Source organism: Anomalospiza imberbis, chromosome 16 (genome assembly GCF_031753505.1).
Source record: "Anomalospiza imberbis isolate Cuckoo-Finch-1a 21T00152 chromosome 16, ASM3175350v1, whole genome shotgun sequence".
Taxonomy (NCBI): Eukaryota; Metazoa; Chordata; class Aves; order Passeriformes; family Viduidae; genus Anomalospiza; species Anomalospiza imberbis.
Window position 1 is genome coordinate 13,748,822 of NC_089696.1, and position 23,566 is coordinate 13,772,387.

General features: G+C 49.9%; 4 protein-coding genes across 6 annotated transcripts; 2 read left to right on the forward strand and 2 right to left on the reverse strand.

Annotated features, from left to right (window-relative positions):
- Positions 1–724: 724 nt before the first annotated feature.
- PDAP1 (PDGFA associated protein 1) lies at positions 725–8,908 on the reverse strand. Of its 2 annotated transcripts, none has more exons than XM_068207173.1 (6): positions 8,830–8,908; positions 5,675–5,760; positions 3,724–3,831; positions 3,239–3,360; positions 2,199–2,350; positions 725–1,577 (listed from the first exon to the last, which is right to left on the reverse strand). In XM_068207173.1, exons 1-6 carry the CDS (start codon positions 8,837–8,839, stop codon positions 1,519–1,521), a joined length of 537 nt encoding a protein of 178 aa, XP_068063274.1. In that variant the 5' UTR covers positions 8,840–8,908; the 3' UTR covers positions 725–1,518. The 2 variants fall into 2 exon arrangements, with proteins under 2 accessions (XP_068063274.1, XP_068063273.1); XM_068207172.1 differs by having other exon boundaries at positions 5,669–5,760; positions 8,830–8,903.
- Positions 8,909–9,107: 199 nt separating this feature from the next.
- On the forward strand, positions 9,108–11,175 carry BUD31 (BUD31 homolog). Its single transcript, XM_068207174.1, has 5 exons — positions 9,108–9,162; positions 9,545–9,690; positions 10,143–10,265; positions 10,461–10,627; positions 10,912–11,175. The coding sequence occupies exons 2-5, from the start codon at positions 9,597–9,599 to the stop codon at positions 10,960–10,962; spliced, it is 435 nt and encodes a 144-aa protein (XP_068063275.1). The 5' UTR covers positions 9,108–9,162; positions 9,545–9,596; the 3' UTR covers positions 10,963–11,175.
- Positions 11,176–11,632: 457 nt separating this feature from the next.
- Positions 11,633–16,130, reverse strand: PTCD1 (pentatricopeptide repeat domain 1). The gene is made up of 8 exons (XM_068207164.1): positions 15,613–16,130; positions 14,937–15,077; positions 14,523–14,741; positions 14,103–14,204; positions 13,035–13,787; positions 12,681–12,797; positions 12,181–12,363; positions 11,633–11,948 (listed from the first exon to the last, which is right to left on the reverse strand). The coding sequence occupies exons 1-8, from the start codon at positions 16,066–16,068 to the stop codon at positions 11,769–11,771; spliced, it is 2,151 nt and encodes a 716-aa protein (XP_068063265.1). The 5' UTR covers positions 16,069–16,130; the 3' UTR covers positions 11,633–11,768.
- A 213-nt stretch (positions 16,131–16,343) lies between these two features.
- On the forward strand, positions 16,344–22,551 carry CPSF4 (cleavage and polyadenylation specific factor 4). Of its 2 annotated transcripts, XM_068207171.1 has the most exons (8): positions 16,344–16,634; positions 17,562–17,612; positions 18,105–18,257; positions 18,991–19,086; positions 19,238–19,331; positions 20,034–20,106; positions 20,660–20,752; positions 21,922–22,551. In XM_068207171.1, exons 1-8 carry the CDS (start codon positions 16,532–16,534, stop codon positions 21,988–21,990), a joined length of 732 nt encoding a protein of 243 aa, XP_068063272.1. In that variant the 5' UTR covers positions 16,344–16,531; the 3' UTR covers positions 21,991–22,551. The 2 variants fall into 2 exon arrangements, with proteins under 2 accessions (XP_068063272.1, XP_068063271.1); XM_068207170.1 differs by lacking the exons at positions 16,344–16,634; positions 17,562–17,612; positions 20,034–20,106 and having other exon boundaries at positions 18,068–18,257.
- Positions 22,552–23,566: the final 1,015 nt, after the last annotated feature.

A 23,566-nucleotide genomic window follows, 5' to 3' on the forward strand; every position in this document is an offset into this window, starting at 1 on the left:
GCTCCAAGGATCACCCAAACTTCCCATGTCAGGCTGTCCCCAGCACATCAGCTCCTCCCTCCTGGAGCTGACAGCACAGGCACCTCTCCTGCCAGCACTTGCTCATCTTCCACAACTCCCTGAGAGCATTTCCTATCCCAAATCTTGGCTTGGTTTGAGCCAGCAGCTCATGGTGACAGTCCCTGCGGCACAGTCCTGTGTCACACCCTTGTGCCCAAGCCCCCGCAGCCAGGCATGGCCAGAGTGACACGGAACAAATCCCGTTTGTCACCCTTCATCTCCACAGCTGCAACCCCTCTCCCAGTGACTTCCAGTGCTCCAAGCCCTGGGGCTGGATCCCCAGCCTTTGGGAAGTCTGGGAAGCACTGGTGTCCCTGAACAGGCTGGCAGCAGGGCTCACAGACGCCCCGGGGCACAGGAGGCTGGAGCATCTCCCCTCCAGAGACATCTGAGAGGAGGTGACAGTGCGGTGACTGCCCTTCTGACAGGGGACCAGGCCAGACAGCGGCCTGAGGGTAATTGTTTCCTCCACCGTGGTAAACAGATTGTGCAAGACATCCATCAGAATCAGCAGGAAAAGCTTTTTCCCTCCAGGCTGTGTGTGCTGAGGGAGCTCCTGAACCCAGAGGCAAACTCCACATCACTCCAGCAGCCCCCAGCTGCAGCTGTGCCTCCCCGGGACCCCCCCAGCTGTGCCCTTCACACGCACACGAGGCCACAGCAGTTCTGATAACTTACAGTTTAATCAGCCAAATATACAAGTTCTCTTGGTGGTTTTTAAACTTGATCAAGTTTTTTTTTCCTTTTTGTTTTGTTTTTTTTTTTTTTTCCATCTGGATCTGACACAATAAATGTTGTTTGTTTTTCTCCTTTAAACAAAGGATGATGTGGTTAAAAACTGGCACTATCCCTAATAAGGAGGAGAAAAAGAAAATGAAGAGGAGGGAAAAGGGGAGACTGGCTGCAAGAAAGGAGGGATGAATCCAGGAAGGAACGGCACTCCAGATGTCCATGAAGTCAGGCTCCCAGCTTATACTGCAACGCCCTGCAGCAAAATTTGATGGGCTCTTTGCCAACTGGATTCCTCAGATACATTATCCTTTGGGATTTCATACCAAGTCAGTTCCCCACCCCATGCCCCACCCCAAAACGACCCCACAATCTATGTTCTTGCAATCTAGTATTTGAAGCACCTCCCCTCCCCACACAGTTCCCTCCCACCCTGCCCCCCTCCCACCGTCTACGAGTTCTTGATCCTAAAAACAGCAAAAACATTCATGTTTGCAAACTGTTACAGGGAATTGCTGTCCAGCACAGCTCTGCACTGCAGAGAGCAGCTGCCCCTAACCCCAAATGGAAATCTGTGCCAGGATGAGGACAAACACATCGTCAGTGTCTCTTGGAGGTGGAGGTGAGGTCAATGCTGCAGGAAGCCCTGCGTGGCAGCGATGGAAGGCAGAGCTCCTGGCAGGACCAGGCACAGTTCCCTGGTGTTTCCTCCTCTTGCATGGCCTGTGCTTACTTGTTAAGGGATAGTGACTGCAGTCTTTTACCTGCCATGGCCGCTTCGTCTTTTGCTGGGGAGGAAAACAACACAGTTTCATCATTTCATGGTGCACATGAGGGTCTGGGGGAGTTTTGGCAGCCACGAGGATCTGAACCCTGCCAGCTGGGTAATGGAAAAATCCCACCCTTCCCACCAATTTCTCAGAGGTAAGAGGCACAGCTCCTCTTGATGTTTCTTCTCTATCCCTGGCCTCTCTCCAGGTGCCCACAATCACTCTGATGCCCACATTTCTCTGTGGAAGCCACCAAGCAGCCGTGTTCAGACTGCTGGTTCATACCTCCCATGGAAAGGCCAGGAAGGGAAGGAGTGCTGGGAACTCCCTGGGCAGTTCAGATCCCCACAGGCAAAGCAGATAAATCACCCAGCACAAGGAGCCTGCTACACCCCCAAACTGGAGCCAGCATTGCCTGGGAGGCAGGGGACAAGATGGGTTATCAAGGGCAATTCCCTTCTCTCTTTCCCTGCTCCAGTGCCCAAGTTCTTGGTCATGAAGCAAGAGCTTTATGAGAGGGAAACACCTGAGTCTGGCTTTGCTGGGGGGAGTTGATGACACACAGGCTCAGAGGAGGGATGTGTGCCTCTGCAGGCATGGCATGGAGAGGTAGGAGAATATGATTAATTATTCTCTAACCTTTTCTTTCTTCTTCTTTCTTTCTGGCAGCTTCTTCCCTTTGCTTCCGAATGATGGCTAATCGGGCAAGGTCTGCCTTGGCTTGCTCTGTTTTCCCAGCTAGGTGCATTTTCATGTATCTTTCTTTTGCCTTTTGCTTCTCTATTTCCTCTCTGCCCAAAGGAAACACACCAGTCACCAGAGTATCCAGGCAAGCCCACGGGAACAGGCAGAGTGGGGCTTTCCAACGAGGAAAAACCTCAAAACTGGGGGTCCTTCACCAGTTTTCAAGCACAGGTTCTGCCTATTTGCAGAGTAAGGTGAGAGATTATTTCTACCTTCCTTCAGCTAAGTAAGGACACAGACACACAAGGAGGTCAAATGAATTAGCCACACATCACAAGAACTGTGACATGTTTTACCCTCAAAGGTGTGCTTCTGCTGAAGCAATCTACCCCAAATAAAAAAGATTAAACCTTCCCTTCCAAACCTCACCATTGCTAAATGAAACTAGAAGATTAAACTTTGGTTTTCAGGTAATTCATCTGCCCAGATAAAAATTTCACCACAATATCTGGAATCTGGGAAACTGCCACCTGTGAGCAGAGCACCTTCTGCAGCAAGATTAACGTGGATCCAAAGTGACCTCTGGTTAATGGATTTCTGTTCTGATTTTTGGCACAAAACTTGAGGAAAGGAATGGCCTAAATCCCTGTCACAGCAGTATGATTTCAGGGTTTCTGTTAGGTCTGATTTTTGGCATAAAACCTTAGGAAAGGAACGGCCTAAATCACTTTCTCTCAGAACACCAGGGCAGGCTGCCTGGCTCCAGGATAGCCACAGCTGCTCCCAGAGGACAGACAACTCCAGTGAAGTTCCTAAGGAACCACATTTTGAAGCACAGTGAGCCCACTTTGCTGCTGCTCAGTGCCTGCTTTAGGCAGCAACACACTTTTAAGGGCCTCCCTGAAACACTGACACAGAGCAGGGAAAACACCTCGCTGCATCAAGCTGCTGCCAGCAGCAAGGCTGAAATTCCAGGGTGAGCAGGGAACACCCACCTCTCTCGTCGTGAGAGCTCCTTGGGTCCATCCAGGTCCAGCTGAGTGACTTTTTTGGTTGTCTGAATGACACGGTTGGGGTTCTCTATGTCTATCAACCCCTCCACTCCTTTGCGCTTTTGCTGCGAGTCAAGAACAAGAGGGAGCTTGAGGAGCTCTCACAGCCAGCTCTGGTTGTACCAGAGCTCCTCAAACACACTGCAAAGCACCCAAAAGCACAAGTCAAGATTCTACTACAAGCCAGTAGAACCATTTATGAATGGCACCTTCAGCCTTTTAAAAAATCTTGTTGCCTTTGTATTTAATTTGTAAATATTCACAAGTTCTTATTCAGAGGGCAAAATGCCATCAAGTGAGCGTTTTTTTGGCTTCTAAAAGTAGTTCTATAAAAAATGCACTCCAGGTAGTTCTGCTCAGAATCCAGAGTGTGCATCTTCCCCCCAGCCCAAGTATTAGGTGCATTAAGTGCTGTGAGAATGCAGTACCTGATAATCCTCATCGTCTTCATCACTCTCATCTGAATCTAAAGATTTCTTCTCCTTTTTAGGGTCCCCTGTTGCTCCTTCGCCTCCTTCTTCTTGCTCCTCCTCTTCCTACAAAATCAGAGGAAATGTATGTCACTAAAAATCCCAAACCCAGCTCTTAAATGAGATTTTGGAGGGATGAGACAGCTCTGAGCACTGGTGTTCCTGATGTGGCCTTGTGCCACCAAGGGAGTCTGGCTGTCATAGAATGAGGGCTCCTCCTCAGCAACAGCATCACCTCCAAACACCTCTGCTGGTCTCTCTAACAGGAAAATGACTGTAAAAGACACCACTGGCACTTCACTTTCCCCAAATGAAAGCTCTCCAGAAGAATTCTGGCCTGGGTTTCCACTGCACATTACCTCAGAGACTGGAAACTACATGGATGCAGCTTATTCTGGGTCTGGATAAATAAAAACACCTAGAGGAGAAAATGAACAACCATCAACCAGAACATTATCATCCAAGGAATTACAGCCTTTTTAGCACAGCTGCCACCAGTCAGAACCTGGGAATTTATTTAGCATCATAAGAAGAACCAGCATGGTGTGCACAGCTGGTTTTACACTACCAACATCTCTCATCAAGCAATCAGCAAAGTGGATGAGCAAGTAACAGTAATAGAAGTAATTTTGTTAAGTGTGGGGGGTGTTTTTTAAGCTTTCCTTAATATATCAGTGTTAGATGTAACCATCACTATGTGATATGGATTATCACAAAAAAGAAATCCTTCTCAAAGGAGCAGTTCTCTGGTTTGCTGTGAAGGACACACATTTCAAGTGGGTCCTGCTTTTCTGTTCCACTTCCAGTCAGTGTTTTTATTAACAACATGGAAGCAGAGAACAATTACACAGTTTGTGAATGACATCACACTGGTAGGAGTTGGAATTATTTTGGAAAACAGGATGAGACTCATAAATGGTTTCAGAATTTGGAAATATGGCATGAAACCAAGGAGGTGGAATCAGAAACTAACCAAGAGGAGTTACAGTTTGGAAGAAGAAATCCAACAGGAAGCTGGAAAATGTGGCTAAGCAGCAAACCAAGCAATCATCTCGAGTTCCAGCTGGGCAAAACATTAAAAAGGACTCAACACTATGGCTCAGAACTGCTTGAGAGAGTCATCTCAGAGGTATTCACCAGGATTTCCTACTTGGGCTGTAATTATCCTCCTGTGGTCAGTGCTGTGAGGCCTCAGTTGGAATTGTGTATTTGGGCTGAAGCAGCACTTCCAGAAAGTCACAGAAAAATATCAGAGTGCCACCAGAGCTGTGGTAAGTAGGGAATAAAGAGAGCAAGAGCCCCAAAATGCAGCCAAGGCCTTTATGACAGTGGTCAGGTCATGGTGGAAGTGGGGGGAGCTGTTACAGTCCAATGCTGGGGCACAGAAACACCCAAGAGAGGCTCCACACCAGAAAACTCTTATCCCTCCCTACAGAGCAGAGGCAAACAAGAAAATCTTGTGTCCAGGAAGAAGTCAAAGGAGTTTGGTCCCTAAATCTACAATACAAAGAGGGCAAATGCAATAATTTCAATATACAGTAACATGTCAAGATGTGGCCCTTGTTCTCCAAAGCCAAGCTGCAGAGCATGGATAAAAAATGAGCTGACACTGGAGACTGAAATGATGAAATATGGAGAGAAAAGATCTCCAGAGCTGCTGTGTAATCAGCTCCCCATCCTTTAACCTTCCAATGCTGCCCTGGGTGGTCTCCCAGGCCTCAGGAACCAGACTGGGTGACACCCTGGAGTCTCCCCAGCTGGAGATATTTGGGATCCATAATGTGATCACTGCTGGAATGATCTGCAGCACTTGGCTAAGCTGCCATGGCTCCTGAGCAGTGAACAACCAGGCTGGATAAGGCAGGAATTAGGACAGAAAGCACACAAAGGAGCAAACACATACCCTTGCCTTTTGCTTTTCTGCTTGGAGCTGGGCATCAATCTCCTCAGGACTCGTGTACTGCCTTGCTCGGCCTTTGTGGCCTCCTTTTCTACCTGAACAAAACAATAAAAATAACAAATGCTTTAGTGGTAACTTCCAGAATGGTCTGCTCCTCCTGCAGCACTCTGATTTTAGGTGTGGATAGGACAAACCAAAATAGCTCCTCTGACAGACCTAAACAAAAGCCCCATTGAACTTGCTTCAAGATTTTTAGGTGAGACACAGAGAGAATTGGGATTATTGATATCACCCTTCCCTGCCTGTGCTCATGGCCTCTCCAATTCCCTTCCCAGGCTGGGCAAGGGATGCTCAGTCCCACAGCAGATCCCAGTTTCCTGCACAGGAGGAATCACAGTGTTTTCCTGTGGTTACAACCAACATTCCAACAAGCTTGGCTCCTTATCCTCTCCCACTGTGCCAGGAAAAAAATAGGAAGCTAATTGGACAAAAGCTTTGGGAATTACAATGGGAGCTGAAGAAGTCCTAAAAGGAGCCTCCAGTTTTACTGCTTTATGAGGAAAAATAAAAACAAGCTCTAGGAACCAAGAAGGGGAGTCACTGTGGCTGGCACTGCCCCATGTTCCAAATTCTGTTGATTAATGAACTGCTGAAGCCATTAATGCTCCCCTCAAGCACTGCTCTGGTTATGTTCTTCCAGCCCAAAGAACTGGGAAGCAAGCTGGATAGAGCCAATCCACAACTCTGGCAAGGCAGCTCTGCCCCTGCAGCAGTGCTGAAGCGCCATGGAAAGAGCAGGAAACAATGGATCTCTGTCCTCCTCCCCACTTCACCTGCCTTCACGAGGACAATGGAAACCTTACGGGGATGGGGAGGGGTGAGGGATCACCCCTCCCTCCCTGGCACTGTGGGGGATCCTTGGGAGATGTGCCACTGCTCTCTCAGTCTGCTGTTGGACTGGGAGCCTCAGAGATCCAACATGTTCTGACCAATTCCCCTGGCCCAGCACAGACAAACTCTCACAGTACCTTAGCTCTGTCCCAAAATCTCACTGTGAAGCTTTACAGAAATTCCTCAGATATTTTTCCAAAAGAAATGGGCAAGTGCAGAGATCAAATTCTCCCTGGATTCAGCTGGGGAAGCTCAAGGGCTCTCAAACCCTAAGCACAACCAAAAGCTTTGGTGCAGCCAGACAGGTGCTTTGTGTTTGTCTGTTCCCAGCCATCCCACGTGGGAACAATGACACCCTCTGGAAGGAGATCTGCCCTGGGAATGCTCCTGGGGACACACGACCTCGCTGCCCAGCACATGACATCACCCCAAATGGAGCAACAGTGACATGTGTGACACACCAACCCCCAAATGACCAAACTGTGCTCCCAGCCTGGCCAGGGCTCCTCACCCAGCTGCGCCAGAATTCCACACTGGGCTCAGGACCAAGGAACACAAACTGCTCATTACTGCAAATAAACACTGGTGATAAGGGGGAGAAGCAACTAAAGAGAAATTGTTTTACGTTAAAAGCCTAAAAAAGAAGCAAATGGAAGAATGAAGCCCACGGGAGCTCAGCATTGCACAGGGATGGGGCTCTGCTCCCACAGGGAGATCAAACCTCACATCAGACACGGGGAGCCGGTCCAACACCTGCCACTGACCAGCTCCGTGCCTCAGTTCCCCCATATGAAAACAAGGACAACCCTTCTTTTCCACCTCTGTGAAGCACTTTTAAAGTAGAATCACCTGCACAATTCACCTGCAGCAAAACCCAGTGGTGCCAAGGCAGGCCCACATTCAAACACATTTGTCTTCAGCTTTAAACAGTCTAATTAAGGTATTTAGATGAAAGAGAATGGAATGATGCTGATGGAATCCCTTCTTTGTAAAATCAAAGTATTAGGGAGGAAAAAAGGAGATTAATCTGAAATAATCCTGTAAAAAATTTATTAGTAGCTTGTTTATACCACTCCCTTTTATATTAGACAGTGAGTGCCAAAATCCACTCTTCTGCCATCAATCCAACAACTCCCACTGACTTGGGGGAAAACGACCAAAGATCCCTCTTCTACCACAAAGCAAAAGGTTTGAATCAAACACTGAAATCTGTACAATGAAATAAAGAGCAGGGAATCCTGAGCTACAGGCATTTAAATATGAAAAATGGGGTTATAACCCGCCACGGTTCCTCGCCTTCACAAAAACCATGTGAACGCTTCAGCCCCATCTCCTATCACTGAGCAAATGGACCCACAACGAAGTGGTTCAATAAAATCTAAGCACTTTAGTGCTAAAGGCTGGGAAATGCTGATGAAATAAAGCACAGCAAGCTGCAGGGGAGAGGAATGAGGCGGGCTGGTTTCTAACGGGTGTGACCGGGGTTTGCAAGAGCCAATCATGCAGATGGTGCATGTGGAGAAGGTTCTGGGCGGATCCTGCCGAGCCGTGACAGCCCGGCCGTGCCTCATCCCCGCTCCTGAACCGCACCAGGAGCAAGTCCCTGCCCGCTCGGAACACCCAAAGCGCGCCGCCGCCGGAGCCACATCAAAGGAGCGGCGTTTGGAGCCCCTGAACCCCCCCAGGGGCGGGACCCCCTCCCGGCATGGCCGCCACTCCCCGGTAGCCCCGGTGGGGCTGCACCCACCTCCCCGGGGCTCCGTGAGCCCCACGCCCCGTGCCAGGGGAACCGGCCGCGGTTCCCGCTCCAGCGGGAGCACATGGAGCCCGGCCCGGTGCCGCGGGAGGCCCGCGCACCCCCAGGGGCTGCCGCTGCCGCTGCCGCGGCGCTCTGCGGGGCACAGAACGGGCCCGGCTCCGTGAAGGGCGGGGGGAAGGCGCCGTCTCTCGGGGGCGGGGAGCGGGCGAGGCACCCCCGGAGCCCCCGAGAACGGCGTGGGGGCAAAGAGAGCCCGAGACCCCTCAGAGCCCAGCCGCGGGGACCGCCGTCCGCCGCCGGGGAGGGGGAAAGGGACCCCCGCAGGCTCCCCTAAGGCCGGGAGAGCGGGGAGAACGGACCCGCCGCGGCACCTCCACAGCCGGGGCCGAGCACGAGCCCTGCCCGCGCCGGGGCCGGGGCGGCCCACACACCCCCTCAGCCCCCTCCTCTCCGTCCCCCGTGTCCCCCCCGCCGCCGCTCCCCGCGGGGGGACGCCCGGCCCGGCCCCCTCCACCTTTCGGCATCGCGGCGATGGCGGCGCGGCCCCCCCGGCCCGAGCGGCGCCCGGAAGCGGAAGCGGAACCGCCCCCGCCGCAGGGCCCCGCCGCTGGGCTGCCCGCGGCGCCGCCGCCCCGCTCCCGCGCCGCCCTCCCGGGGCTCCCGCAGGGGCAGCGGGAGCGGGGCCGGTTCCCCCCGGCGGTTCTCGCCTCTCTCGGGGCGGCGGCGCGGCCGGCGGGGAGCGTTTCGCTCAGGCAGCGCGCACGGCAGCCCAGGGGGCGCGGCCACGGGCGGTGCGGCTGCGAGAGGACCCCGGGTGACGGCGGCGGCGGCGCGACGGGAGCGGGCGGTGAGCGGGACCGGGAGCGGGGAGAGAGAAACAGGGACAGGGATCCGGGCCAGGACCGGGACCGGGATCGGGGTCAGCACAGGAATCGGAACCAGGAGCTGCGGCCTCCCCTCGGCCCGCCAGCCCCGGGTTCCGCTATGGGGCTGGCGGGGCCGGGCCGGCGGCCTCTGTGTTACCGGGATCTGACCGGAGTTGTCAGCTCGGAGAAGGAATGGCTGCCGCGCTTTGCTGAGGAGAAAAACTGACTTACCTTGCGGCAGTCACAGAGCTTTCACCTGTTTCACGAGCTCTGTAAACTCATCGTTATCCTTATAGTGGAAAACGGGAAGGGGGCAGAGAAACCTTAGGAACAAAATATCTGACAGCTGCTTTTGTTTCCCAGTGGTTCTGAGGGAGTGCTGGGAGTTCCCTTTGCCCCTCTCGTTCCCGAGGCAATGCCCAAAGTGAAGAGGAGCAGGAAGCCTCCCCCGGATGGCTGGGAGCTGATCGAGCCCACGCTGGACGAGCTGGATCAGAAGATGAGAGAAGGTGAGTGGGTGTTCTCAGGGATGGGACCCCAAAACAAGCTCACAAGAGCTGCTTCATGAAGGGAGGTGCACCTTTTTTGTGTCTGTGCCTCCAGTGGTGCTGCAGGTTGATCCTGGGCCATGCTGGTCCCTAGTTTTGGGGTTATGGAGCACAGAGGTTTGGTTACAGCTGGTTTAGGGATGAAGCTCATGAGTGTGTGGCAGTTCCTGTCCCTGTTGTTGCTGTGGGTGTGAAGTCACCCCCATTCCCAGTGTGGGTCATGTCATCCCATTACCACTGCTCTTATATCCTAAAGGAGCTGTTCCAGGCCAGGTCTCTCTCATTTCAGTCTCCTCCCTTTAATCTCAGTCTTATCCCTGCCATGTATTAAAGTTATGGACATTCTTGGAACAGTTCACTGCAAAGGGATGGAGGGAAGCACTTGGTCACCTGGTGTTGGTGTTCCCTCCCAGCTGAGACAGAGCCACACGAAGGGAAGAGGAAAGTGGAGTCCCTCTGGCCCATCTTCAGGATCCACCACCAGAAAACACGTTACATCTTTGATCTCTTCTACAAGAGGAAAGCAATCAGCAGAGGTGAGGAGGGCAGGGGCAAACTGGAGTGAGTGAGGTGTTCACCTGTGGATGCCACTGAACTGGGAGTCGGTGGGATCGGGTTTCTGGGGAAGGAGGATGGAGGGAAGGCTTGGCAGCTGCCCAGCTTTACCTGCTGGTTACTACAGCTGGTAACTCCTGATAGTGAGACTTGTGACAGTGTCTGCTCCTCCCCAGAGCTCTATGAGTACTGCATCAAGGAGGGCTATGCTGACAAAAACCTGATTGCCAAGTGGAAGAAGCAGGGCTATGAGAACCTCTGCTGCCTGCGCTGCATCCAGACCAGGGACACCAACTTTGGGACCAACTGCATCTGCAGGGTCCCCAAAAGCAAGCTGGAAGTGGTGAGTCTCCAGCTTGTTCCTCTGCCCTGCAGTTGTTCTGACTTCTCCACCTCGGGGACGGCAGAGGGACTAGGGCTGTTCTTCCTGGTCATTTCCTCTGCTTTGCTGGTGTCCATTTGGTGCTGAAGTTACTGTCAGCTTTGACATTCATTTAAAGTTGTTAAAAGTATGGGAACAAACACCAAACTGTGGAAACCCTTCCCACCCAGAGCCATTCCCTGCCTCGAGGTCTGGGCCTGCTGCTCTGGCTTGGCTGTAACACCCTCCTCATGTTTGTTTTTCAGGGCAGAATCATTGAGTGCACTCACTGTGGATGCAGAGGCTGCTCTGGGTGAAGCCTTTTGCCATCAAACTTGTTTTTTGAACTCTGAGGGACATCCTCCTCCTCAATGGACTATGAGTGCAATTACAGCCATTTTCTGTGATGGGATATTTCTGTATTAAATTAAAGCAGCAGCATGATCACCTGGATCGTGCATAAATGGGGGTGCTTTGGAGTAGGGTTTTGTGTAACCATTTATTTTAAAATAAAGCTTGCCTTCCTGAGACAGTGGTGTGATCTTCTGGTGAAACATTCCTGTGCCCCTCTTCTCCTGTTGGATTTGTTCTGGGTGCTTGAAGGTTGCTCTGCACAGTGAGCTGCTCTGGGGTTTTTTTTTCAACTAAGTCCGTTTAAAAGGCTGTGTAGAAAGGAAATACAGTTTCCAAATGTCCAGTCTTGAGTTTTTTCCCTGACCACATGCAGATGGAAGCTACATTTCACTGGAATTCTCCACTAAGGTTTGTAATCTGGAATGGATGCACATTTCCTTTCAGGAATGCCAGCAGTCTAGAGACTTAGAGTCACATGTGAAGTGACAGGACACAGGCAAAACCAGCACTGAGCTAAACCCCTGTCAAATCTGATTTTGCTTCTTCCTTGTTTTGTACAGGGTTTGCTAAACTACAGCCCATCTAATCCTCAGCAGTTGAAGGAAACTGACTGAAAATGTTATTTGCTCCTCCTTAAAAAAAAAGGAAAATATTTTATTATGTAACTGTTGCAAGAACTGGGGGTTGGGGATACACAAAGCAGCTTTACTACAAGCAAGTTTAAAGAAGCAAGTCATGCATCTTCCTTGTGCTGGAAGAACTTGCAACTTCAGCATCCTGCTCCCTTTTCCTGCACAGCCTCTGCCTCGCTGTCCTGCCCCACAGGCTTTGATGTCCTGTACTTGGCCCAGGGGTGGGGGGTCTCCTCTCCAGCCATAAATTTTAACCACCGGTAGTAGTAGCCACGGAAACCATCAATCTTCTCCAGGTATGGGTTTTTGTGCTTATACTGCAAAGAGAAATCCAACAGAACAAGCTTCTATTAGATGAGAGCTCACTTCAGCACCAGCCTGCAGGAGCTACAAGATGCTACCAAAGAAACAGCGATCAAGTAATCATCAGCCAGAGCAGACAAACCCAAAGGACACTCAGGCAGACATTAAATCATCATGTTTATGATTCCCCTCCCTTTCTGGTGTCCTTTGTGATGCCTTCACAGCCTGCCAGTCCTGGCTCCTTACCCTGTCGAATTTGGGAGGGTACCGCGCTGCGAACTCCAGCTGCCGGATGATCACTTCATTGGGGGGCACCTGGTTATTCCTCATGTCCCGCAGGATCTCCGTGAGGTAACTGTAATCCAGCTGCCTCACAGCAGCAGCAATAAGGCTGCTGTAGATGTACTTGTTGGGAGTTATTCCAGACCTCTGGAAAGAACGAATGCTATGGTTAAACAAGTTTATCTGCTGCCTAGTGCAGGACTTGCAGAAGGAAAGGGCAGAGGCACTTATTACACAAGGAGCACAGCTCTCATCACAGGACCTGTGAAGCAGCTTGTGCATTGCCAGCACAGGTGCAGGACAGACCACCTGAGCTCCAGCTACTATGGAGCTGCATGTTTTTGGGAAGAGAACAAAACCACTTGTCACAAAAACCTCAGCAGGTCTTTTAAAAGCATTAACACTTCACTTTGCCTCTTTCTGCAGCTCAGACCCCAAGCAGCAGGGGATTTTTCTTTGATTACCTTCAAATCTGAGAGCAGCTGCAGTCCATCCTGCTGTTTGTGGCAGGCAACTGCCAAGTTACAAAATGTCTGGAGGTTAGGTGACAGTCCCCTCTTCACCAGAGCTGGCAGCATACTCTGAAAGACACAAGTGTTGGCATAATTTCCCAAAAATTCTTACTGTAGCTTTCCAGACAGGGGGCTGGACATGCTAGAACAGAATCCATAAATATTTAGAAATTAACCCAAGCACCACCTTTTGGGAAACGGTGTGAGAACCCAGTTTCTATTGTGGACAGAGAAATGGGTCTCAGCAAAAGAGAGGCCTGAAACAAGGAGGTGGTGATGAGGCTGGTTCTGAGGTTTTTCTCTCACCTTTGCTCCCTCCAGGTCTCCCTGTTTACTTCTCTTCCTCATTAAAGTGTTAAAGAAGGTCACATCTACTTTTACTTTATGATCATCCAGCAATGCCAGCAAAGAGGACTCTGAGGGGCTTTGGGGTTCCACCAGCTCAGCCAGTAATGTGAACGTTTTAATGTTGGGCTCGGCATTGTCCTCTTTCATTTTGTTCAAGAATCCCTCCACATCCCCCATCAGAGCCAGTCTGTGGGCTGGTGTGGCCACTGTCCCCAGGGAAACCACGGCTGTGTCAGCTACCCTGGAATCCAACAAGTTGGGCAGGTTGCAGAAAGGCAGCTTTTGGCTTGGGTGTGGCTGCTCCTGTTCCATCTCACTCTGGGCTCTCCTCATCAAGGCTCCAGCCCTGCTGTGAGAGACAACGGGGCTGTCAGGAGTAGCTGGTTCTGCTTCAGACCCAGCCACATCTTTATTTTGTTGCTGGATCCGTTCCTCAGGCTGCATCGAACTCTCCTGAAATAATTGCTTTTCCATAGCTTCCACATCCAACTGGACAGCAGCACTCTCTGATCCCTTCTTCCTCTGATTTTTCACCTTTTCCTTCCGCCTGCCAGGTGGCAGCTTTAGCTGAGGTGAGTTCTCAGGCGGACTGAGCAGGAGTTTAGAGGCCACAGCAGGATTGCCGATCCCACAGTCTCTGGCCGCGCGCAGCATCAGGTTGTAGGTGTGGCTGTCAGCCTTTATTCCCAGCTTATTCATTTGTTGCCAAACCTGAAGAGGGGAAGATGGATATTAAATAACAGGAGCATCTCTAGCAGCAGTAAGTACATCTGCTAATGCGATCTGTATGAGAAGGAGTGAATTTACAGCATGACAAGGACAGCGACCTTGAGCTGGAGAGCCCTGTGAGATGATCCAGGGTTATTTACCAGCGTACGAGACATCCTGAGCAAAGTCTGGTTTTCAGAAGTTGTGCTACTAGGAGCTGAACTCCTCCCGTTTCACCACCCCACTGCTTTCCATGTGTTCAGGTAATGAGTTACAATGCAGCAGCACTTTCCCCCCTCTCAGAACACGAGGACAAACCTGCAAGGCAAATCGGAAGCCATTTTCGCTGTCTTTTATGCAGCTCATGAGAAGGAAACTGAAGGTCTCAGCTGTGAGGACATGGCCCTTCTGCACAATTTCCTGAAAAGAGCAGAGAGAGCATTTAACTTCCAGCTATCCCGTGTCGTGAAGTCAAATACCACCTTCATCTTCTGGGGATAGATGTAACACGTTTTCGACACAGACAGCCAGTTTTAAAGCCAAAGCTCCCTCCTTTTAGGTAATTAAGCTTAGACTTTGGTACGTACAATTTCACAATAAGGACCAATTAAACAGAAACATGTGATCGGTAATTATCTCTGCTGGAAATGAAATTAAAACCCGATGCAACAGGTCAACTTCCAGGAGCTTTAACCACAGCACAGAATAGGTTTAACAGGATAAAATCAACCTATTTACCTTGAGTACATCCAAGCACATCCTGAGGTCTGAGCAGAGGGCACAGACCTTCAGCAGGGCGTGGTAGGTGATGAGGTTCAGCTCCTCGTTTTTGCTCTGCAGCTGCTGCCGCAGTTTCAGGGCGCTCTGCAGCCCCGAGTCCTTCCATGGAGACTCAGCACAGGCGTTGAACAGGGCTGTGTAAGTGGCCTCTGTGGGGATTAACCCTCGTTTTTTCATCTAAAGGAAGAGAAGAAGGATTTGAACTGGCCTTTTTACAAAAGGACAGCTTGAATTTTTTAACTTGTTTTTAAGGATTTCAGGCTAAGAAAGTGCCAAAGCTAACACAAAGGCATTTTGGAGACAAAATAACAGAACTGAATGCTTGAAATGCTTTTGGCTTAGAAAATGCTTTGAGGGAGAAGTTAAACCTACATCATTGTAGAGCCTGAATGCCTTCTTCACGTAGCCAACCCTGCCACAGCCGCCAATGAGAACAGTGTAATTGCCTTCTTCTGGCTGGACACGCTCCTCCTTCAGCATCTGCACCTCAAACAGCTCCAGAGCCTCTGCCAGCTACAAGGATGAGAAAAATCCATCATGAGGCTGCAAGAGAATCAACTACAACGGATATGAATATATGCAGCTGTAGGCAGATTGTAGTCCAAGTCCTACAATGTGTGGGGCTCCTCACAACAAGGCTGGAGAGGGTCTTTGGATGAGGGCATGTGGTAACAGGAAGAGGGGATGATTTTAAGCTGACAGAGGAGAGATTTAGGTTAGATATTGGGAAGAAATCATTTACTGTGAGGAAAGCAAGGCATTAGCACAGGTTGCCCGGAGAAGCTGTGGCTGCCCCATCCCTGGCAGTGTCCAAAGCCAGGTTGGACAGGGCTTGGAGCAGCCTGGGGGAGTGGAAGGTGTTCCTGCCCATGGCAGGGGGTGGAACTGGATGATCCTTAAGGTCTCTTCCAACCCAAACTGTCTTATTATGATTCTCCAGGAAATTCTTATTTTAATTATTTCTGTAAAGATACCAAGCGATAGAGACTGGTCAGAGCTGCATCTTTCATCAGTGCTATTAAAAACAAGAGAAGAGCTGGGTTCAAACCTTGTCCTCTTTGATGAGGGCCTTGCACCGCAGGAAGTACCAGTATGGAGTGTTCTTAGGGCCACGTCGAGGTTTCCTTTCTGGTTCTTCTTCTCCTTCTGCTTGAAGCTTTAAATCCCGAAAGCGCACTGTGGTTTTGTGGTAATATTTTCTAGAGGAATATTTATCAGACAGCGTCCCGAACTCCACACCTTCATCATCATCATCGTCATCCTGCTCCTCGGCAGCTCCAGCGGAGCTGCCAGCACTGATCTCTCTCGGGTCGCTGCCGGGCAGTTTGGAGGAGGCCTGGGAGGAGCTGCACGTTCTGCAGCCCGGCAGCGGGCCCTGGCCTGGGGGCCGGGACAGAAGCGGCGCCTGCCCGGGTCCAACCCCGGGGGGTGCGCGCCGCGCCTGCAGCAGAACGGGGGAGGCGTAGCGGCACCATCGGGGGACGAGGAGCCGCAGGGAGCCCATGATGCGCCGCTGTCCCCGGAAGCGAGCGGGCACGGAGCGGGACCGGGACCGGGACCGGGACCGGCAGCGGGATCGGAACCCGGGACCGGCCCCGCCCCGTCCCTCCTCACCCCGCCCCTCACCCGCGGCGCCTGCGCGCACGGAAGGGGCGTGTCCCCGGCGGTCTCTGATTGGCCGGTGCGCGCGCGCTGCCCGCCGGGCGGCGGCGCTCCGAGCGCTGATTGGGCGGAGCGCGCGCGCTGCCCGTCGGGCGGCCGTGCCCGCCGTGGGTCCCGTCATTCCGCGGGCGGGCGGCGCGGGGCGGCCACGGGGCTGCCGCCGCCGCCTCCCCTCACTGAAGGAGCTGCCGGCGCGGAGCGGAGCGGGCCGGGCTGGGCCCGCCCGGGCCCGCCCGCCCGCCGCCGCCAACACCGCCACCATTCCGCCCCTACCTTCCCGTTGCCGGCGGCCCCCAGCTGCCACCATGCAAGAGCTCATCGCCAGCGTGGACCACATCACGTTCGACCTGGAGCTGGCCGTGGAGCAGCAGCTGGGGGCACAGCCGCTCCCCTTCCCTGGCATGGACAGTGCGTGTGGGCTCTCTCCTCCGCGGGGTGCTCGGGCCGGGGCCATGGGGCCGAGCAGGGTGGGCTGGGCAGGCCTGGGGTGCCTGGGAGGTTTGCAGGGTTCTGAGCGTCTTCCTCAGGTCTTACCTGGAGAGCCACCCAACTACCGCTTTCCCCGCGAGGTTTCTGTCATAACCCAGATGTTTTTATTTTCTACTTAGTGAAATTCGTAGTTACTGCCGGCCAAGCTAGAAAATTAAAGTTCAGATATTACCGTGAATAAACATCACTCTCCTGCACAGTACTTTATATTTCCTTTTTCATTCTCTTTTTGGTAGATGAGGTGTTTTTATGGGAAGAGTCATCAGCTTTAGATATATCCATGTCTGACTCTGTAAATCTTTTCCTTCAGTCTGACACAGACTCAGGAGACTCAGAGTTTGCTGAATTTTTCTGGCGGGGATACTAAACTTTTGTTTAACTCCCTTGCATGTTCCTCTTTGTCAGGATCTGCAAGGGATAACATGCTAATGGTTGTTTCAGGCAGTTTTGGTAAAGAAATATAAAACTTGTAATGCCATGATTACAAATACAGGGTTCAGGAGTTGGACTCTGATGGTCCCTGTGGATCCCATCCAGCTCAGGATATTCTGTGATATGACTGACTCAACAGCAGAGGAAAACTGTCAAAAACTTAAGTAGCTGAAAAGCAAAAGAAGCACCTCCAAATCTCTGCAAACACCCCTTGCTGTTCCTCAAGAAGAAAATAGGTATTTTTGATTGCCCAGCTTTAACAAGGAACTCCTGCAGGAAAGTAAATTCCCCAAACCAAAACGCTGCTTTTCTTTTGCTGTTGGAGATCAGATTTTCCTTTTAGGGCAGGAAAGGTGTTGAAGGTTGCCATGAAGCTTTGGTAAAATAAATAATGTTTCCTTGTTCTCTTCACAGAATCGGGCGCAGCTGTCTGTGAGTTTTTTTTAAAGGCTGCATGTGGAAAAGGCAAGTTGTGTGGAGTATTGGAAAAGGCTGTTATTCTCACAGGACTGGGGGGGTGAAAACAGATTTTCCAGCACTGATTATAGTGCTTTTGTTTTGTAAAGCTGAGGGGATAACCTAAATAGAGGAGAAAACTGAAGGATGTTGGAATATCTGCAGCAATGGGGAAATAATGGTATTTTTTAAGGGACCTGGGAAGTAAATAAGCAAAGTTACTGTTAAAGGAGCGTTTGAACTCACAATAAGCTGACTTTGCTGTGGATCTGCCTCTTAGTTGCTGTGGTTTGTAGCTGCCAGGATTGAGAGCTGGAGATTTGGTTGTGAAGCTCATTAGAGGGTATCACAAGGCTGTTTTGGAACTCCCTGTTTTGCTGTTATCACTTAAGGTTGAAATCATAGGTGATGTTTTCTGAAACCCCTCTTGCAGAGGAGTTGCTGTTGCCCTGTTTAATTGTTCTTTTTTCCCTTCTCCTTGCCCCACCCACTCTTCCACAGGAGGCATGTGCCCGTTCAGACACATCAGTGGGGAAAAAACAGTTGTTTGTAAACACTGGCTACGAGGACTGTGCAAAAAGGGAGACCAGTGCGAGTTCTTACACGAGTATGACATGACCAAGATGCCTGAATGTTACTTCTACTCTAAATTTGGTAAGTAGGTCCTGCTTAGCCTTCCCTGCAGGTGTGGGAGTCTGAAGAAGATCCCTCCTCAGAGCATTACATTCTTCTGTGTCTCATGTTAAATTGACATTTTTCCGGATCTCACCTTATTATCCACATAAATTTGTGATGCACTGCAGATGTTTTCACTTCACTGCTTGTCCCTTGCAGGAAAAGAGGGAAACTGCTTTTTTTACTGCTTTTTTTTGCCTTAAGTTCATTTTTGGGGGTATGAAATGAGTAGGCTGAGCAGCATGACTCTGATTTTGGGGGGAGCTCATGAGCAGCAGAGGGCATGGATGTGCAAAACTTTTGTGCAGTTGCTTTCCAGCTCTGGAGATCTGGACATAATGAGGCAACTTGGTGCCAGAAACTTACAGTCTTGTAGGTTTCCTTGGATTGAGGTTAGTGTGCAATTTGTAGTTTCTCCACACTCCCAGTGCACTAAATGTTTGGGTTTTGTTACCATGGCTGCTCTTTCAAATTTAGTTCCCCCATTGTTTTTAAAAACACAAATAATGTAGTCTGGTAGAAGTTGGCTCGGCAGGGGTGAGTCCTTGGAGCTCTTCATGGAGGTTAAGGCAGGCAGCGAGACTGTTGTGCCTGAACTTACAAATGTTAGTGACAGCTCTGTGGGAGATACATGATCCAGGTAATGTTTTGAGAGTAATTTTCATCTCAAACCTGCACAATTGACTGAGAAGTGTGTTTGCCTTTGGTACAGGGGAATGCAGTAACAAGGAATGTCCATTCTTGCACATTGACCCGGAGTCGAAGATCAAAGACTGTCCCTGGTATGACAGAGGCTTCTGTAAGCACGGTATGTGCCTCCCACAGTTTCTGTTCCTGTGCCTGGAGGTCAGGGGGGAGTGTTGCTGTTCCATCTTTGCATGATCTGCTGGTGGATGTGCTGGGATCTGCTGGGATAGGGGTGTATGGAGTGTGAACTGCTGAGCTTTGTGTTGTTGCAGGTCCCCTGTGCAGACATCGGCACACTCGGAGAGTCATTTGTGTGAATTACCTGGTGGGATTCTGTCCAGAGGGGCCTGCCTGTAAATTCATGCAGTGAGTATGCTCCAGGCCTGCTTTGCAGCCTGCTGTTTCCCTTGTGTTCTGGTACATGTCAAATGAGGGTGCTCCCGTGCTTCCCAATGGTTTGGAGATTTGCCAGTGTTTAGTTGGGCCAAATTTTTACTGGTTTAAGGATTGAAAAAGTATTTACAAGAACATGTAGTGACAGGACAAGGAGGAACGGTTTCAAACTGAAAGTGAGTAGGTTTAGATTAGGCATTAGAAAAGAAATTCTTCCCTGTGAGGGTGGGGAGACCCTGGCACAGGTTGCTTAGAGAAGCTGTGGCTGCCCCATCCCTGAAAGTGTCCAAGGTCAGGTTAGATGGAGCTTGGAGCAACCTGGGGTAGTTCAAAGTGTTCCTGCCTTTGGCAGGGGGATTGGAACTGTAAGAGCTTTGAATCACTTCCAACCCAAACCAGTCTATGATATGGGGCAGGGCCTCTCCAGGGAGTTCCCAGTCAGACTGGCATGGCGATTAGGTGCATCAGTGCAGTGGAATCACATGGATTTATATTCCAGAAGGCAGAGGGATATGCTACACATATGTAAAGAGAAGTGAGGAGGAGGAGGTCTGTTTCCTGTGAGCCACATTTAACTGGCTGAATGTTTTGTTGTTTGGAGTTACTTGACTGAGTTTATGCTAAAATGTTGGCATATGATTTGAGAATCAATTTTCTTGTTTCCATCTAAACCAGCCCTCGGTTTGAACTGCCAATGGGAACCACAGAGCAACCACCACTGCCTCAGCCAACACAAACACAGCAAAAGGTACCCAGATTCCCTGCCTCCCTACACAGCCACCCTCAGTCCTCTCCCACAGTGCTTTAAAATAGATTAGGTTGTCAAGTGGTCAAAATTGGGCACCCAGGCTCTTGGGTCTGGAAGTAAGAATTAAGCAGTGAGCAACCCTGAGTGCCATTGTAGTGATGAAACCCCACAGTTGTTCCAGCTTCGCATGGAGATCATGTCACAGAGCACTCCCACACTACACAGAAACACATCATATGTGGTTGTGCAGCAGTCTGCCAGGTTTTGTAATCAGGGTGACATCCCTCCGTGATGGCAATGATATTTTAGCAGCCTAAACCTACTCTCCAAATCTGCTTTCAGGAGAAAAACAGGATCACTGGGCTTTGTAAGGCTCGGTGCTTGATTTCTTCTTGCTGGTGCTCCAGCTGGCAGAGCACCCACACACAGATTTGGAGGAAAATTGATCATTTGACATATGGGGTGCTCTTTTCCCTTCTTAACAAAACAAAAACCACAAAGATCTTTATCCTTGATGCACTTAACGAGTCAGAACTCTTCTCCTACCCAACAGAGGACACCCCAAGTCATTGGAGTCATGCAATCTCAAAATAACAACAGTGGGAACAGAGGACCCCGGCCATTGGAACAGGTCACTTGCTACAAGGTAATGCAGAGCAGAGGGCTGAGGAGGGAAAGCAAAAGGCTTTTTCACAGTGTAAAAGGGTTCATGAATTCTGAGCTCTGCTCAGTAGACACTGTGTGGTGCCTGGATACAGCTGTGGGAATTGGCCTTGAGTTCTGAGGTCGCTGCCTTGCTGTGACATTGACAAATTCTGTAGGACTTTGCTGTCTGCTAATAAACAGGAAAACCCTGCCCCAAAGACTGAAAGGAGACTGCCGAGCTGCACGTTTCAAAATAAGAGTTAATAGTAATTTTTTGTCTCATAAGCCAATTTGCTTACACTGGTGGGTGTAGATTCTCTTCTCTCCTGTTTCCTGGAAGGTCATTGAAAGTAACAGAAATTAGGTTTGCAAAGCCTGCTCTATATTTGAACTCTAAATGCACCCTGTGGTGTCAAACCAAGGAATGAGTTGTTCACCTTGGTTGCTCATTGAGGAGCACCAGGAAAATTCGGACACAATCAAGTTTCCATCTCCTTATTTTTCCACGAAAGCCACAGTCACTAGAAAAGGGCAAAGAATCTTCCTGTCCCTTTAGCCCTGACAGTTACAACATTTTCCATGTCCACTCTGAGCCTTAGGTGTTTGTTTGGGTGAAAGTCACTGATTGGACAGGGATATTAAATAGCTGAATCTATTTCACTGAATGCTTTAATAGCTGCCTCTATTATCTGCAAGTAAATTACAGATCTGGAGAAGGCCGTTGCACAGATACTGGCATTTCTCTGTGTTTGAGTAGCTTTAAGATGCAAAGTCACGAATCTGTGACTTTCTCAAGTTCAGAGGTGCTTTTCTCTGTTTATTCATTAAGATTAGGAGAGTCTCCATGGATAGGGTGCATATCACATGGAGTAGTCTGAGAAGCCTCAAATGTTGAAATCCTCCTCGTGTGCTGAGGGTTCTTTCCTTTGAAATGCCTTAGAATAACATGGCATCAGGTTACTCCCAGCATAGAAACAGTTTTTGCTGCAAGGCATGGTAGCAGCCCATAAATCCCGTCCCTCGTGACACCCTGTTTCACTTCACCTGCTAAATGCTGCATCTTCCATGTGTGGAAAAGCTTCCAAACGGGAGCAGTTGCTGAATACCTTAATAAAGCAGCTTGGAGGAAAGAGCTGTAACTCCAATAACTCCTGTCTCTTTCCCTTTCAGTGTGGTGAAAAAGGTCATTATGCCAACAGATGCACCAAAGGACACCTGGCCTTTCTCAGTGGACAGTGAAGGAGCAGCAGGAAGGTGCAAGGGAGCTGTTACCACTGAGGAAAGGTTTCTGCCTAGCACAATGTCTGGAGCTATTAATCAGGTTGTTTTTTTAATGCCATTACTGAAAGAACTGGTCAGAGGCTGGCTGCTGCTAAGCAACATTTTTGTAATTGTCCCCAACTTTTTTAAGTTTTAACCTTTTTAAAATCGATTTTGGCCTCCGCCTGTTTTCATTGAGCCCTTATGAAAGGTAGATCTAAAAGCCAGTAGATAATCCAAGCCCTTACTGGTGCAGCACTCCACATAAACACATCTTAGGCCAGTGTTTCTTTAGAGTATTTTCCTTCTGCCACTTCTCTTTTGGAGAATCTGCAGCGTTTCAGCCCTCCCTGTGGAAGCAGGAAGACTGACTGGGAAAACTTAACACTTGCAATGCCTTCTCCTCAGTGAGGAAGCAGGGATTCTGCTGTCCTGTAGCTCTTCAAAAGCAAAGTCCTGTTTCCAGGTCAGCCTGGTGAGCTTGTCCTGGTGGCTGACAAAACCCCTCACGTACATCAGGCAGTAAAAACTGTGTCCACTTGCTTTGTTTCTGTGCTTCTTGCTGTACTGAAGGTTAGAAATCAATCTTCTGGGAGAGAACTGATCAGGGAGAGAATAAATTGGTATCTCTCTGGTTAGCCAGATAATAAGGAACAATGATTATAGGAAAGCTGCATCTGTACTCAGTTCCCACTTGCAGAAAGGAGGGACAAGAGCACGGCTTGGAGTAGGAATAGAAGAGCCTTGTCTCAGCCCCATCATCCAGCTCACACTGAGCAGGTATTCCCACACTCTAGAGAGCAGGAAGTGGAGCTGTATATTCTTATGGAACACTGCTTTTAAAGTGTTGGTAGAGATTCCTTTTGAGAGCATTTTTTTTCAACACAAACCCCATTTATTTTGAGATGACTATTTCAAAAGGGCCAATGACAAAATGTGAATTAAAAGAAAAAAAATACCCACAATGTGAGCCTTATTGAATCTACCCAATCTCTTCATTTGCTGCCTGCCTTTATACTTTGTTTTTATTGAAATGTACTGATGGCAAAAGCTGGCTGTGAATTTATTTTTCTTGAAGAACAAGGTAAATGTGGCTGGATTAAGAGAAGTGACCAGAGCCTGTGTTGGTGTCAATGACTGCAGTTATTTCACTGTGGAGCTTTCAAGTCTGGAGTCACAGATCATCAGACACTTTCATAACACTCTGTGCCCCCCTCAGATTGAGCTGTGTGATCTGTATGTAACTGGGCATGAGGAAAGGGAGCTGAAACACTCCAGTGTCTGATCACCTTCCCCATTGAGAAGCTTTTGGGCTTCAGTACCAGTTTTCCAACAGTGAAAGCCTTCCTGTAACCACTGAAGCTCTTGGGAGATTGTTCGTGCCCCTCAAGAAGTGCTTTTCACTCTCCCTGCTGTGCAAACAAGGCTGGTTCAGGTGGGCAGCAGTACCCACCTCCAGGTGCTGGTGTGACTTTGGGGTGTGAGGAAGCTCAGGGCTGGGGCCACACCCACAGATGCTCCTTTAAGCTGCATTTAAGTCAAGCAGGAAAGTTTT